Here is a 15,747-nt window from a genome sequence, read left to right as displayed (position 1 = left end):
ATTAAGGAAGGCCCATTATTTCCGATATGGCGCAATGGTGATCTACGTCGATGATCGGTCTGGCCCCGACTTGTTTTTCCGTATGAAGAAACTTTCTTCATATCGCTCCTCTTCCGAACTGGCTTTCGCCGATCACTTTGGCATTCTCCCTGTCGCGTTGCCAGCATCGCTTAATGGATGGTTTCATTCGCAACGTGTCTTATCATGACCAATGCTTATTAATACTGGAAACGGTTGATTCTAGACTAAACAGCATAAGGAAGTTCATCTAGCTACGCCGAATCAGAAATAACGCAGCTCTATATCAGTGAATATCGAATCAGTCTCTAGGCCGCACGAGATAGTGTATAATCACAGCTTATTTCATATTAGAATAAACCTATAATTCCAAAAACTGCCTGATCCTGGAAATGACCAAGTCTGTTTTTTCAATATGCACGCTATGGTTTGCGCCGGGAACCACGAGCAATTCCGCATTCCTGATCCGATCAGCAATTAACCTCGAGTTATCTAAGACTGTCAGTATATGAGCACCCAATAGGTCAACTGACAGACTAACCCGCTGGACAAATCCAGTCCTGGTCGCCAACGATAACTAAAGTCTTTGCCTGAATGCTATCCAATTGATCGACGTAATCAAAATACTTTTCGTCCTCAGAATAAAGATCATCTATACTGTCAGTGTCATACTCCGATAACATGGCGTATGTGACATACTGTGAGACTCCGCGACATAAACTGTATCTCGGCAAGCCTTGAGCCCAGCATTTGCATCGTAATCTTCCCGATACAAAGGCATCATTGCAAAATGGACTAGTCGAAAATCTTCGTCGTCGTCATATGCACCGAAGACCTTTTCTCGCAGCATCTCCTTAGAAAAGCTGGGTATTTTGCTGATCCTGGCTTCGAGGGTCTTAATAGCACCATCTTCATCTATAAGACTTGTAAGAAAAGGAGGATGAAACTAGATACTTATGAGACCTACGATGATGCGAGGCTGCAGTCCCTCGCAGGATCAAGTACGAGACTTTCGAAGGATAGGTTATGGCGTATTGCTGCGCCAGGAACCCTCCAAAGCTTCCACCACAGATGATAACTTTGTCATCAGGTCCTGAGAAATACTGCCGTACAGCCTCGATATCATCGACGATCTGATTAAATGTATAGGGCTTAGTACGAGAGCTTTGGCCGTGGCCCCGAAAGTCAAACGAAAGCACCCGAATCCTATCGTTGAGGCGACTGTATACTTTGTAGTCGGACCTATGATCACCTAATATTATCAGACTTGTAGTCTCGGTCCAAGTCATCGGAACTTACCCATTCCTCTTCCGCCATGAAGGGTAATCATCAACGGCGCATCTTCGGGTCCACTCAGCTCGTAAGCGAGCTGGGCTCCATTTGCTGTGATGAACTCAACCATTTTGCCCCCGGTAAAGCGTTATTCAAGGGCACAAATAACACAGGACAGATCAACCAGCAGAAGTGCTTCCCTCAAGGTCAAGGTGATCGAAGACGCCAAGGATGATCTGAGCCTGAGCCGCTGGTTTCGTTCACCGATCTTCAACAGGCGGGATTATCCCGACAGGGAACAAACTTGCCTATTTGAGTAATGATTGCGGCCTCATTGCGCGAATAGCACAGGGTTCGCCGAAGCACGCAATTGCCTATCTAATGGCAAATTGTATGGTTGATGAAGCTTGACGCACATGGATGTAACACTGAAATATTGATGCTCCCACTGGCGTTTCTTCCATATCAATTTCGCGTCCGCTTTCAGCGTTCACAACCATTCCACTGCAAATGATCGCAATGGCTAGTCAGGCAGTTGGCGACAACGCCATTAATACAGAACCCTCAACCGCTGCTATCGATGCTAAGAATCGTGCTTCCATCACTTCTGGGCCTGCACCTGCAAGCTTGAAGAACAATGATATTGCTCCATTGGCGAACAACAGGAGATGGTTCAGCTGGCATGAACCTGGGACTTCGCCGGAGGAAAAGAAGCTCATTTTCAAGCTTGATTGGTTCATGTTAAGTTTCGCATGTCTAATGTTTTTCATCAAGCAGGTAAGTTTTATCTCTCCAGCCCATGCACTGTGCTGATTATGGTAGCTCGATCAAAACAATATTTCCAATGCTTATGTGTCAGGAATGGCGGATGAACTCGGCTTTGGCCCTGGAAACGAACTCTCGTGGATGAACACCTATTTCTCTATCGGAACGATCCTTGGCGGTCTCGTGTCCAACTTGATCATCACTGTTTTGCGCCCTCGAATTTGGCTCTCAAGCTGCCTCATAACCTGGTCCGTCTTCGTCCTGGCTCTGTTTAAATGCGACCACGCCTATCAATTCTATGTACTCCGGTTCTTCATCGGTGTATTTGAGTCTGCCGCTTGGCCTGGTGTCATGTACTGCTTAGGCTCCTGGTATCGCAAGAGCGAGTTAGCGCGTCGAAGCGGGCTGTTCGTCATGAGCGGTGTTATTGGCCAGATGTTCTCTGGATACCTGCAAGCTGCTTTGTTTACTGGCATGCATGGCAAAGGCGGCATGTCAGCTTGGCGATGGCTATTTGTCTTCGATTTCATCCTTGCTATCCCAGTTGCGGCCTATGGATTTGTGAGTTCTCTTTTCTTATTATCATGCCGATTTCTTGCTGACATGTTCAGATCACTTTCCCTGATACTCCACATACCACAAGAGCCTTCTATTTTAATGAATGGGAAAGGGAAAGGTCCCGCCAGCGTATCGAGGAAGAGGGCCGCAAGCCTGTGGGAAAGATGGACTGTAGTGTTATACGTCGAATCTTTGGATCATGGCAGGTCTATTCATTCACGGCAGCATACTCTTTCTGGACTTTGACATGTGGAAGGTAAGCCGATTCATATGTTCCTAGCATATTCTGCGTCTAATGCAAAGCAGCTACGTGATGCAATACTTCGGAATTTACTTGAAGAAGACCGGCTGGTATACGGTACCCAAGATCAATAACATTCCGACCTCTATCGGCGCCGTCAACTTTGTCGTTATGGTATCAACAGGCTATATCGCCGATAAGCTCGGTGGGCGTGCTCTGGTCTGTGGCGTTGTAGGATGCTGGATGATTCTCAACTACTCCATCCTCACAGCTTGGGACGTTCCTCACAAGCTTCGAATGGCGGCGTTCATCATGCACGGCTGCTACGGATGCTTCACACCTCTAATTGCGGGATGGGCCAACGAGGCTTGTGGTGGAGACCAACAGAAGCGTGCTTTTGTCCTAAGCTTCATGGTTTCTGTTGGATCTGCGGTGGTCATTCCCTTCCAACAGATTCAGATGGCATCTGGTGAGGCTCCCGAGTTTGCAAAGACGCATGGATGGGGCAGTGCACTAGCCTGGGTTGTGGCTTTGACACTGTGGACTGGTGTCGGTCTACCACTGGTGCAGCGATGGAGGCAGAAGGAGGTTATAGTGACTAACAGAGAGGATGAGGTGACTGAGGTCTAAGTATTGTTCTGTAGTTTCACACCCAAATCAAGAGTCTGACTGCACATCAACAACAAATCTAGCAATTATAATTGCAATTGAGAGTAAGGCCCGGCCATTAATAGACTATGATCCGTCGTATCTTGAATGAAGTCTACGAGGTGCAGCATACGAGATCCAAGGATCACGGGGGCCCGGAAACCCTACACCAACTGCTGCGCTCTACCGACCGTCTTAATACCAAATCGCTAGGTAATCCTTCCAGAAGATTTAAATGGGCCAGGGGAGGACTTGGCGGGGTGACTCCGTGGAGATGTCTCGACTGCTGTGGAGAAATATGGTCTCCCCGCGGAGATGCAAATCTCTGTCCCTGACAATGTCACCCACGCCATGACATGACAGCTCGTTCTGATCTGATGTAAAACCATTCGATTCAACCTCGTAGAAGACTTCAAGAGCTGCTGATTTCATCGGGCCGTTATTGAGTTGAGGCGCTGGCTGAAATGTACGCCAGCGTGGCTTTGCCTCTCACCGAGACATGTACCATGCCATGTTATCGGGCGAAGCAATATCGCGAAGGGTCACCGGGCATGTCCGCTAGCTGCAAGGTTCTAGCGATGAGTCCTGGGAATAATGGAAGATGTACTCTGTACTGGTGCGATATCCTTGGCTAGTGAACCCACCACTCCCGCGCCCAGAGCTTCCTGACCCATGCAACACAAGAATTAGGAATCCCCATTGGGTTTAATCACTTAGAGACAGGCTTGTGGTAAAAGGATTTGTCAATGGTATAAGTTCATGTCTAATTAAGTAGCGATACTCTAAGTCTAAGAATCGTAACAATTTCGTATCTCTCATTCCACCCATGAATGCCCTACTTCGCAAGAACGCTGGCCGGCACTGAAACAGGCACTGACTCGATTCTACTCTCCTCGTCGGTGACGGTACTCTTATTCCTGTTGGCAAGGAAATGCATGTGCATGTGAGAGTCCACGTGGGGGCCCTGGTACTCAACACCATCAACCTTGACAGGATCCTCGTCAAACAGGTACATGTACCAGTAATACACGCCGACAAACATGCTACCGCCAATAATGTTGCCAATCGTAGCTGGGATCATGCCTTTCCAAATGTACAGACCGACGGTAAGATCAGGTGTCTTGAGCCAAATGGCAAGAGACATGTAAAACATGTTGGCGACAACGTGCTCGAGGCCGAGGACGACAAAGGCGAAGATGGGCCACCACATACCGATGACCTTTGAGGCGAGATCCTTGGCTTGGATGCCGAGGAAGACGGCGAGGCATACGAGCCAGTTGCACCCGATGGCTTTCAGGAAGACCTGGTGAACTTGAGGCGATATTTGTTTCTTGCTGGCGAACGACATGGCAACTTCTTTATACGGGGACGCATCAAAGACACCGCCATCTAAATAAAACGTCAATTATGAACTTAACATTGTGGGTTCGATGACTTACATCCCATAATGATAGACATGACAAATAGCGATCCTGCAAGATTGCCGAAAAAGCAAAGGAACCAATGCAGCAGCATCTTTCGTATCGGAAGCCGACCTTGCAGAACAGCAGTCAAAGTAAACTAAAACCCCATCAGCCACAGTGTAACAATAAGCCATGAAATTAGCTTACCATAGTAGTAGCAGTGAACAAATCCGCGCCCGTAAGCACAACAAGCACTAGACCCAGAGGGAAAACACCAGCGCCAAAGAGCTTTACCAGGCCGGGCGCGTTCTCAGAATACCAGGGTGCTGTCATGGCACATAGCGAGACGCCACAGCCAAAGCCAAGGAGACATCCCGCGGAGACGGCGGAGAGGAAGACCTTGTCAGGACGCATGTTACCTCTCTTGACGCCAGAGCGGGAAACAAGCTCGATTGTTTCTTGGGGCGTGTAGGCCGCCAGGTTGGAGATGCTAACCACTAGTGGGTTGCTCATGATGAATTGATGTAGCGTAAAGTTGTAGTAGTATAAAATTGAAGATTGTCTTGGGACTTGATAGAAGACTGAGGTAAGTCGAGCCTTTTATTTAGAGCTGATAAACACAATGCAAGCTTATCGCAGACTCAAGTCCGTCTATGCCCTGCCCTATCATGCCAAGTCAGGAGAGTTATGGATTCTTATCAGCATGAAATCATAGACCATTGAACTGATGGTGAGATGGTTTCGTCGCTGTCTTCTAGGAACCAAGCCCTAGCAGAGAAAAAGACTCACTGCTAGGCCCGGCGATCTCGGCGAGTCTCTCCACTGTCAGAGCATGTTGGGCATAGAAAATCCTGCTGTTTCAGGGCTATTGACTTCTCGGCAGTGGGTGCTAAGACTACAGCGGTATAGCATTGGCTATCCGGTCCTATCACACTGGCAATTACCAGGCCCTCATCCACTTTCTTAGCTCTGCTCAGTGGCCTGACTTGCAGAATAGTTTAGACCCCTGTAGTGTACCGAAATTATGCGCTGGAATGGGGCAGAGCCGCAGGAGTCCCCACTGCTCTATTTGGAACCTAATCTTTGGGTACCGTCCCGGCGGGCTCCGGTCATTTCTCGCCTAAGAGAAATGGGCGGAAGTAATGGAACGATTTGGGTTCACCTTGGGCTGACCGACCCTCACCGCCCCAGGGTCAATTGAGCAGAACCAATTACAGTATTCCTATTCCCGAGATTCGCGGCAACATTTCATGTCCCAGGCAAACTTTGACCTTTGCGCGCTAATCCTGGCGGTCTGTCCAGGGTCTATCTGCACCTTACAGAGCATACTTCAAAGTCATCATACATGTCAATATTTTAAATTGATTATCCGCGCATCCCACGCCGCAAATGCCTATTTGATGTTGAAATGGCACCTTCGCGGCCGAATACAATTGAGCTTTCCATGCTTGCGGCCAATACCGTCTTAAGGTTCAGGTCGTTTTGCGGGCCGCGAACGCCGCAGGTCAGATCTTTTTTTTTTTAAGAGATCGGAAAAAAAGATGGGGGTTCAGCGGCCGTCGGATACTGCGGGCTATGCATTTCCGAAATGGTGGAGGAATAGGGTAATGCTATTATCTAGCATAATCTCCGAGGTTCGTGATACTTAAGTTAATAATTACTATATCAGTGCATAACTAATGACGCGGCGGTATTATATCTTGAGGGATGTTCGGAAACGTGGTGGGTATTCCAGCAGATATTGCCAGTGGCAAATTTGGGCTTGTGAATCCCAATTACGTGTATTTAACCAAGTTCTCTCTGCTGATTCAAGCCCTCAGCCACAAGGCTCAACTGTTTTTCACATTATACGTGTTTATACAATTGGGATTGGTCAGGAACCGTGGCGCAACGTCTAGGTTGTCAGCTAGATGTGTCATTCGTAGCTGAGGCCTAGGCCTGAAGCTTATGTTCGTCAGACACAACTTAGTACAGGCATCTCATTTTCTTGCAATGTTTTTATGTCGACCATTATACTCTACCCTCTCAAAATTGACCGCCGAGAGGCGCCATAGATGTCAAGAGTCTGAGTCAAAATCTGCCACCATCGGGCTGCCCCCCCTCTTCAGCATACGCGGCCTGGTCGATAAAGAGGGTATCATACTATGTTTCAGAATTCAATGGTGGGCGGGGGAGTTGCAATAGTGGCTGATCGTATAAGAAAGAATGCAATATTATATGCTATTAATTGAAGGTTTATAAGATCAAACTTACCTCCCTACCTGTTCTAAACCTCCTTCAGTGAAGCAGGCTTGAGTAGTTTCGATACGTTGACTTGACCATTGCGAATAAGCAGACAAAAGGGCCTAAATCTCATGTGAACGAAGTTCTTGAGGCCATCGTCGAATCCATTTCCATGAAGACCAACAAACAGGTAGAATCTGTCTCAAGGCTACAGGGGAACAACGCATGTCCTGGAACCTTGTCAATTATCTTTTCGTGACAGATCAGCTCGGCCCATCAAAAGCTAAACTACATGGCGATCCAGTTTTCCTTGGAGCAACTTCTTGCTGCGGTAATCTGGGTGGGCTCTTTGAACTATAGTCTTAATAATACGGACTATTAAATTAGGCTCTCCCCACAATCCATTACTTATACGGCTAGGTGTTGACGGTCTTTTGTTTTTGTCACTAATTCGTTTCGACATTTATGTCAGCGAATCAGCCATGATGGAGAGTGAGGGACCCAACGCCAGATTGTGACCCCATAAGTTTACTGGCTTGCAACTTGAATGGGGCAAATTGGGTGACAGAGCCTTTCGTTTTTATGCGCCACAAAGATACTCTATCGGACTCACCATCAGGGCCACTCGCTCCGTTATTGGTGAGACCTGACCATTTGGGGCACAGCAGGATGATTACATGCATACGCCCAGCCATAGGGTCGCCGATAGATATAGCTAATTACATGAGGCTGACGCTGAAATGAGGCCTGCTAACTCCACTCAGGTGCATGCTTTTCAGATTCTGGCACCAGCCAATTATAACCTACCACTACATGGCCAACGGGAGGGAGGCTTACTGATAAAGTACCTAACTGGCCACAAGCTAACACACACCTCTCGCCCTTACTATAATGCTGACAAGTTAAGCCACTTTAGCAATTACAAAAAGCATTTTCAAGTCCTACAGAGCTCAATTTAAGTTCATCCCGGCAGCCATAACTGTTACTGAGTTGGCTTCAATCTACATTTACTCGTCTTTTACTAGAGCAGCTGACTTACTCCCTCTACCTTATAACGAGACAACGAAGGATTGCATCACTTGCTCATCTTCATTATGCCCACCGCTCGGCCCCAAATAAACAACGAACAATGGCTGCAACAGAAGGACTTCATTAGATACGAGTATCTTGTGAGAAATACATCTCTCACAGACCTACTTGTTCGATTGGCAGGCCGAGGTCTTGCTACAACGTCAGCTTCTCCCCGTTAACTGTCATAATCACTTGCTAATTTTAATGCAGAAAGTCACAGCTAGAATACCGGCTCAAGCTATGGCAGTTTTCGAAGAATCTTGACCAACAAATTTGGAGATCTGTTGCAAGAAAGATGAAAAGGCGAAGTGACGTCGGGAAGAAGAGTGAAGTGATATATAATGGCAACCGAATTAAGCATTCTAGGGTAACTAAGGAAACTGCACGCCATTGTGAGAGCTTCTACCATGAACTCGCCCTTCGTAAGTTGTGTTCCGCTGTCAAATTTCAGCCTAACAATAAACAGGACCACGATCTCCGAGCCCAATCAACCCAAAGCTCGTCGTTTGCAGTCCGTTGCCTATCAAGCAAGACACTGTTTGGCCGCCCAGCATTCCATGGCTTATGCTTCGAGATCTTCTTTGGGATAGTAAGTCATCGTAGTTCGATTCTGATACCTATCCAATAACCTTCTTTCAGCCACAACCAGTTTTGTGAGCCCTAGTGCCGTCAGGGTCTATCGAACTCCGGATACAAATGTACTTCTTTCGATGATGCTACAAGCTTTAAGCCAGTCTCGGACAAGCAGGCTACATTGTTCCTTCCAGGAACTAGCAGTCAGTATAGGTGCTTCAATACCAGAATGGTACCTTGGAGAACCTACGCATACTGCCAGTATCCTTCTAGGCAATCAAGCAACCGAAATCTTACCTGAATACATCAAGCTCATGATGTATGCATTGTCAAATGGAACGAGATTTCTTGACAGAAAGCAGTGGGGCATATTCAGTTCTATTCTGAGAGAGAATATGTCAGACCTTAAGCCAAAATTACGGCACCTTCAGAATCACAGCATCACTATTAGAGCATTCTTGGAGAAAGTCTTCCAGATGGAGATTTACTGGGCAACTCAGATTGACGACCCTGCTAATCACCATAAGGACTATCTCCCTGAATGGTCTTTGGATATAATTAAGATGCTGTCAGAGTCAGGTCTAGATCCAAATTACTGTGTCGCAGGACATAATGTCAGGTTTTCTTCACCGATTGGGCGGGCTCTCAACATAGGCCATATCAACCTGACTAAATTACTTCTCTCCTTCAACGTCCGCATCGACCATACCCAGGCATGCTTCGACGTTCACCACGCCATCCAGGCCATTTTACGCGGACGTCTATCCAACGCTGTTCAGTCACGGCTCCTCAAATTGTTAAAGGAGTACAAAGCTGTTAGTCTGGAGGAAGTCCTTTGCGGAGCGCTCAAACTTGACGATATGGAGCTCATCGAAGGGATTTTGCAAGAAGACATTAATGTCACAAAGATTCACATCGAAATGGGGCACGGTCTAAGAGATGGACTAATGGATAAAGACAGCTGTTTGAGCTATGAATCCCCTCTTACCGCATCCTTAGGGGGAAACTTCTATTGGACCGATAAATTACTCAATCACCATTCAGTACAAAATAATCCGTCACAAGTACTCACAAGACAAGATTTTATTGCAGCCGCTATCAGAGGAGATTGTCAAATTATCGGTCAACTCCAAGAGTTTTCTCCCTCTGGCCTTACTTGCAAGTGGAATGGTATTACTTGCTTGAGGGCTGCAGTGGCGTATAATAACGTACCGGTAGCTCAGATGCTCCTCGAGCGCAATGATTGTACATCGCCTGATCTGTTACTGATAGCAGCCCATTATGGCTATGAGGATATGGTGAGATTACTCCTCCAGCATGGTCTTTCACCCGACGAGATGGTCAGCAAAGGTGATGTGCAGTGGTTAGAGTATTTCACTTCTTCACCGCCTATGCCTAAGGATTGTGGCTCAATCCTTCAAACTCTTCTCGAATTCCACTTCAAGTGCTGGAATGCGTCGAAAGCAAATTGCTTGGTTCTTTTGATCGAGGGAGGAGCCCTATTTCTGGGTGGTGAGATAGCGGGGCTGGCAGAAATTGGCTTTCAAGAGCCATTACAAGCTGCACTTGCCAGGGGGGCTAGCCCGAACGACCGAGACGAATATGGCCGAACCGCAATTCAATGTGCCTTGTACCCCTACAGGTATCTTCGAATCAGCAGGTCAAGGCATTCTAACACAAGCTGCGAAGTCAACAAACGATACAGAATCATCAAGTTACTCCTAGAAGCAGGGGCTGAGCAAGCTGGTGAAATTGTGAATGCCATTCGAGAAAGTGATTATAATGTCACAAAGCTTCTTCTCGAACATGGCGGTACCTTGAAGGATATCAACGAGAGGGGAGCCTCGTGCCTCGAGGCTCTAATCATGAACTCTAATAATATTAGATTCATGGGAGCTGACAGTCATTATTTTCACGACCACTACCCATTTCGCAACAGAGGAACAATGAGAGATGATGAGAACGTTCGATTTGGAGTCCAAGATGATCCTACTATAGCTTGTCCAACTTGCGCAGCAAGCTTGTTTGATAGTGACTCCGACGAACGAGACTTTCTTCAGGCACTACTTGAAGCACAAGACAGTCCTATTGATGCTGGGCCAATCTGCGCCGCCATACAAGTCGAAGACTGGAAACTACTTGATCTGCTTCTTGCCCAACCTCACAAGGAAACAAATTGCCACTTGCTAGAGGGCACAGCTATTGGTCTAGCTGCTAGGGCTGGACAGATGGAAGTCTTGGAGAAGCTTTTGAGTCGATTTCATCATCCATCCGCAATCCAGTCCGGTTTCATCCCATTCCACATCAAGGACGGTCAATTAGTACTGCGTTCAAGCGATGACCAATTCCTAACATTTAATGATCGTCCATGGATTTATGATACAAATGACTTCTGGCGGAAGGACCCAGTCTTCGGATTGCGAGGGGTAGCTAGTCCCCTGGCATTGGCAGCGCTAGGAGCAGATACGTCAGGTTTTGGAGAGCTTCTGGCACATGGTTGTTGTGCAGACAAGACCACCTTTACCGTCATAGTGCAGAAAGAATCGGCATCTGCATATCTCGACCTCTTGAGAAAACACAGTCAACAGCTTGATACCCTATTCCTCTCACAGCCGACCTTATGCTCAATATTACTAGGCCCGATTGCAAATGGCAATATTGAGTTACTCAAACGATTAGTGGGCGCAGGCTCTGATGTTAACGACTATAATGCCACAATAGATTCAAGCCGATCTCCACTACAACTTTCCGCTCAACTAGGGGACCTAGGTGCGGTGCACTACCTGATAAAAAAACAGGCCGATGTTAATTCTGCGCCATCATTCTCAGGAGGCGGTACTGCACTGCAGTTTGCAGCAATAGGCGGATATATGGGAATAGCGAACCTACTAATAGACCATGGCGCCCGTATTAATGCCAGGGGATCACGGAAAAGTGGTAGAACTGCTCTGGAAGGGGCAGCAGAACACGGAAGGCTTGATATGCTTGAGCTATTACTTCAGAGGGGTGCTGCCTGGTCAAATTATGGACATCAACAATTTATCTCGGCAGTGCGGGTTGCTTTAGAGAATGCGCATTATGCTTCAGTTGATTGGTTAAAGAATCGTTATGGTTGGACAGAAGAGGATGAGGACTTTCTGGAAAATGGCATGGATTGTTGGCAATATTGGGACTATCGCTGTAAGAATTGCCGAGGTTTCTGTTGCGACGAGATACATGGCATTGAGGATGAGTGCATACATTACTACCCTGACGATCTAGAGGAGGAATGGGCTGCTGATTGCTATTATTGCAAATTGGAGGATATTGAAGACGATGAATCCCAGTCCGGAGGTGAGGAGGTTTTATGTCAAGGGCCAGGACAAGAGCTAGACGATGATGATATTTTCTTTGAGCCGTGGGTAAGCGATTATACTCTCTTGTTTGAGTAGTTATCATTATCTTATTAGTTCTATTTTCAACAGTACCATGTTGCTGAAGGTATGATTCTAATATAAAGTATACTTTGAACCCTTTTTGCACCATATTGTGATAAAAGATCTCCCCTACCCCCCCCCCCCCCTTTCCGCCTACATGAGTTCTGGACTACAACTGAATATGCGTTATCCCTCTACCTACCTTCTCCTTTAGGGGACCTAAGTTCTTCGGCTGTGAGTATGAGCTCTCAGCCACAGCTCTCAACAGCAAATAAGATATCTAGCCCACAGCTCCCCATTGGAGGAGACATTGGAGGATATTCGAGGTCCATCAGAAGCTTCAGGGCATGCGGGGTTGCGATGAAAGGATCTTGCGTGGAAAGCAATGCCACATTGGTTGATATCTGGATCATGCTTCTCAAGCTTGGTGAGGCGTTGTGACACAACGTCTAAATCAAGAGCTTCACCTATCATTTTGGGCTGAAGCATGTGGCTCAGAGCTTATCATTTGCAAACAGACATTAGTTACTCCCTCGTCCAGTGCGAGTCTCAAATAGGTTCGGTATACTGTCTTGACCTTTGCGGCTGAATAATAACATAGTCATTGGCAGATCCTCGCGCGGGAGTACTTCTCATAGTGTTATTAGATTCCTCTCAGCAGAAAGCATTCAATTTAATATGGGACTCGTCCAAATACCTAAGGGAAATAAGATGTAACCTGAAACCCTATCGAGCATTATTTCCATGCAGGCCGGCTCAACCCCTCATAGACAAAAACTATATGCCGATTATAGTTTGGATGAGCAATCAAGCATTAAAGTGAATCGTGATGGAGCCCTCACCTATGCCCTAATTCGAAAGCATATGCAAGAACGATCTATATAAGTGATCTTTTCCCCTCACACTCTCTCCATTGGGTGAGCTTCATTCAGAGAATTTGTCACGTGCAGCAACAACCTGGCCCGACCGTCTATCCAAGTTCAACACACCGAGCACTGCAAACAACGATAATGAACTTCCCAGCAAGAGACAAAATGCGCTGGAACAGCCTCTACGCAGAGGCTCGACTGGAAATTCTCGACTTCGTCGCCAATTCCACCATCCATGAGAAAGGCTCTATCGGACGATATGCCCGCGTATCTCGAGAATGGCAGGACTGGTTCGAGATCTTCACATTCAAGCGCGTGGAAGTCTCACCGTCCAATATCATGCTCTTCGCCAACACGTTCCTAAAGATCCGACGTCGAAAGTACCTCCAATACATTGGCGTGAGACTCGATCTGCCGCTTCACAAACACATTCGAGATCCGTCCTTTCATCGAAACGAATTTGTCAACATAAATCAGCAAATGAAAGCCCTTGCTCAGAAAGCCCCTACGTTACACCGCGAACATCCATGGCTGAGACATCAAGAGGAGGAAAATAACCGCTCTTTCACGATCATCTTGCGGGGTCTATTCATGGAGCTTTTCCAGTGGAAAAGAGAGGATTGCCATCACGATGGTATTGAGATAGAGCTCATTGCCGATGCCAAAAGTCACTGGCAGAAGACTGCTGCAGAATACCTGGCACTCGATCCTCCTAGCGACATTGGCAACGGGGCGTTTTATAACAGTCTCTCAAGTGAGCTCCAGGTCTTTCATGCGCCTCCGTATCACGGACGTAATGTGTTGCACGATGCCGAGTTGGACTTTCACTTTTGGCTTAAGCTAGACGTGCCTATCGGAGGAAAGTTAGGTCCTGAAGTCCAGGTCATCTCAAGCCTATCGATTCTTCGACGAACTGTTCGTCATTTTGATCCGGAATCTATCGCTCACATTGCAAGCCTACTTCCGCGTCTAAGGACACTCCGATGGGAGGTCAGGCCTCATGCACATTGGGAAACCGAGCATAAATTTCACCGTCATTTGCAATTACTTCTATCCGCTTTGTCTCCGGATATGGATAAGGTCAGGATCCAACAGCAGCCCATTTCAAAGCCGCCGGTTAGTCCTGGGCCGTCTGAACAACTCCCAGGTCTGGGTCCACGTCTGATCCTGTCATGTCCATTTCTCGCCAATATCTACTTGGACATTAGTGTCGACGTTGCGAAGTTCTTTAGCATGCGGAAATATTTGCAATCTGTTCAAAACGTCTGCGTAAGAACTTCCCAGGCACTACTCGACGAAGTTCCCAACACATCGAATCAGCTCTTTGGCGGGTTTGGAAGGGCGGTCTCTACTATGCCAAAGCTCAAGGCCCTGTGTGTCTTTAACAAAAACGACTCGGTAGCTTGCGTGATCGAATACCGCGTTGAGAGTAAGGGCTTTGAAGTCGTTGCCCACTGCAGTTGGCCATTTGAGGTCAAAAGTGATACTAAGGCCCACTGGAGAAAGGCTGGGGGACGTCCGTCTGACGAGTCTTATTGGTTGCTACTCCAAAATTCGTACAATGCGGTCAAACGTGAGATTATATCGCAACAGCAGTGGCATAGTAGTCTCTGCTAGGCATGCTCAAGTTATGCAATTTATCTAAAGATGCTGACTGGGATGTCAGAGAAGACTGTTCTATAATTATCAAGGACCTTCAAGGCATTGATGCTTACGTCGAGCATCAGGTAGATTAATATAGACTTTCAGCTTTCCTTAATGTCATTATCATTCTTAGCTTTTCACGGCGGCTAAGTCGCAATCCTTGTCAGCTAAACCTCCGATATAAGGATGATCGTTTTTAGGCACGTGGGCACTGGCATTTTCCCCGTAAAAGGCTATTTTATTATTTAAGCTGCATTTATGTAAGCAGAAGATGTAGGCAAACCAATCTTCCCTTACCTATATGTCAGCATACGCCTGGTGATTAAATCAATAATGGCTGCTTATTACCAGTCTAATCGTGTAGATGTCCTTCTTCTCTTACCTTGAACACCCTTCTTACCAGGCTCTGACGCCCTACTTCGTGCTGACAGAGCTCCACCAACACGTCTGTTGGTGGGCTTTTCTATTTCCATGTGATTCGCTTGTGTCTGTTTTGCTTGAGTATTTACAGGCCCAAAGGCAGCAGAGTTTTCCCCGCAAAGCGCTCACAACCTGCAGGGATTGGCTTCCGTACTACATTACAAGGGTTCGCTGTCTACGAGCTTGATTGAGAATCACGCCAAAGCTAGCATGTTCACTCTGCTCGGACTGACTTTTGAACTCCAACCATCAGACAAAACTGGATAAAGGCCCCTGCCTAAATCCGCCTTGCATACACCAATTAAACGAGTCACGCATCTAGGATAGTGTTGGTTCTACATCTCAATGCACTCCGCCTGCCTCCTATGGCAAGAACCCCGAGCATTGCAGAGGGAGTTTGGAGACGTGTTGGTGATATGAAAAAAGCCTTGCATGCGTTTCTGCTCGTGCAGCTAAAGATTCAATCAAAGCTTCAGATGCGGAAAGCAATGCGAAAATAATTAATGGTGATTAGCTGAGTCGAGAACTGGAACAACGGGGGTGGAGACTTTTAGCTAGCGCTAGAGGAGAACCATGCGACTAAGCCTTCTACCGTAATTATCATCTCCAGGTCTCGCAACCAACAA

At 46.9% G+C, this 15,747-nt stretch overlaps 5 protein-coding genes across 5 annotated transcripts; 3 read left to right on the top strand and 2 right to left on the bottom strand.

The window, feature by feature from the left end:
* Window positions 1-379: 379 nt before the first annotated feature.
* FPRO_14621 (uncharacterized protein) lies at window positions 380-1,420 on the bottom strand (the record flags this gene model as incomplete). Its single annotated transcript, XM_031219667.1, has 5 exons — window positions 380-510; window positions 560-670; window positions 718-933; window positions 986-1,270; window positions 1,318-1,420. 5 exons carry the CDS (start codon window positions 1,418-1,420, stop codon window positions 380-382), a joined length of 846 nt encoding a protein of 281 aa, XP_031085403.1.
* A 389-nt stretch (window positions 1,421-1,809) lies between these two features.
* On the top strand, window positions 1,810-3,484 carry FPRO_14620 (uncharacterized protein; the record flags this gene model as incomplete). The annotated part of the gene is made up of 4 exons (XM_031219666.1): window positions 1,810-2,067; window positions 2,113-2,616; window positions 2,667-2,869; window positions 2,920-3,484. The coding sequence occupies 4 exons, from the start codon at window positions 1,810-1,812 to the stop codon at window positions 3,482-3,484; spliced, it is 1,530 nt and encodes a 509-aa protein (XP_031085402.1).
* An 853-nt stretch (window positions 3,485-4,337) lies between these two features.
* Window positions 4,338-5,418, bottom strand: FPRO_14619 (uncharacterized protein; the record flags this gene model as incomplete). Its single annotated transcript, XM_031219665.1, has 3 exons — window positions 4,338-4,891; window positions 4,942-5,062; window positions 5,113-5,418. The coding sequence occupies 3 exons, from the start codon at window positions 5,416-5,418 to the stop codon at window positions 4,338-4,340; spliced, it is 981 nt and encodes a 326-aa protein (XP_031085401.1).
* A 2,804-nt stretch (window positions 5,419-8,222) lies between these two features.
* FPRO_14618 (uncharacterized protein) lies at window positions 8,223-12,203 on the top strand (the record flags this gene model as incomplete). The annotated part of the gene is made up of 4 exons (XM_031219664.1): window positions 8,223-8,359; window positions 8,410-8,621; window positions 8,666-8,788; window positions 8,839-12,203. The coding sequence occupies 4 exons, from the start codon at window positions 8,223-8,225 to the stop codon at window positions 12,201-12,203; spliced, it is 3,837 nt and encodes a 1,278-aa protein (XP_031085400.1).
* Window positions 12,204-13,222: 1,019 nt separating this feature from the next.
* FPRO_14617 (uncharacterized protein) lies at window positions 13,223-14,674 on the top strand (the record flags this gene model as incomplete). Its single annotated transcript, XM_031219663.1, has 1 exon — window positions 13,223-14,674. The coding sequence occupies one exon, from the start codon at window positions 13,223-13,225 to the stop codon at window positions 14,672-14,674; it is 1,452 nt and encodes a 483-aa protein (XP_031085399.1).
* Between the last annotated feature and the right edge of the window lie 1,073 nt (window positions 14,675-15,747).

Source organism: Fusarium proliferatum, assembly GCF_900067095.1.
Source record: "Fusarium proliferatum ET1 genome assembly, contig: FPRO_scaffold008, whole genome shotgun sequence".
Lineage (NCBI taxonomy): Eukaryota > Fungi > Ascomycota > Sordariomycetes > Hypocreales > Nectriaceae > Fusarium > Fusarium proliferatum.
The sequence above is the reverse complement of the archived record's forward strand: the minus strand, read 5'-3'. Positions and strand labels throughout refer to the sequence as shown.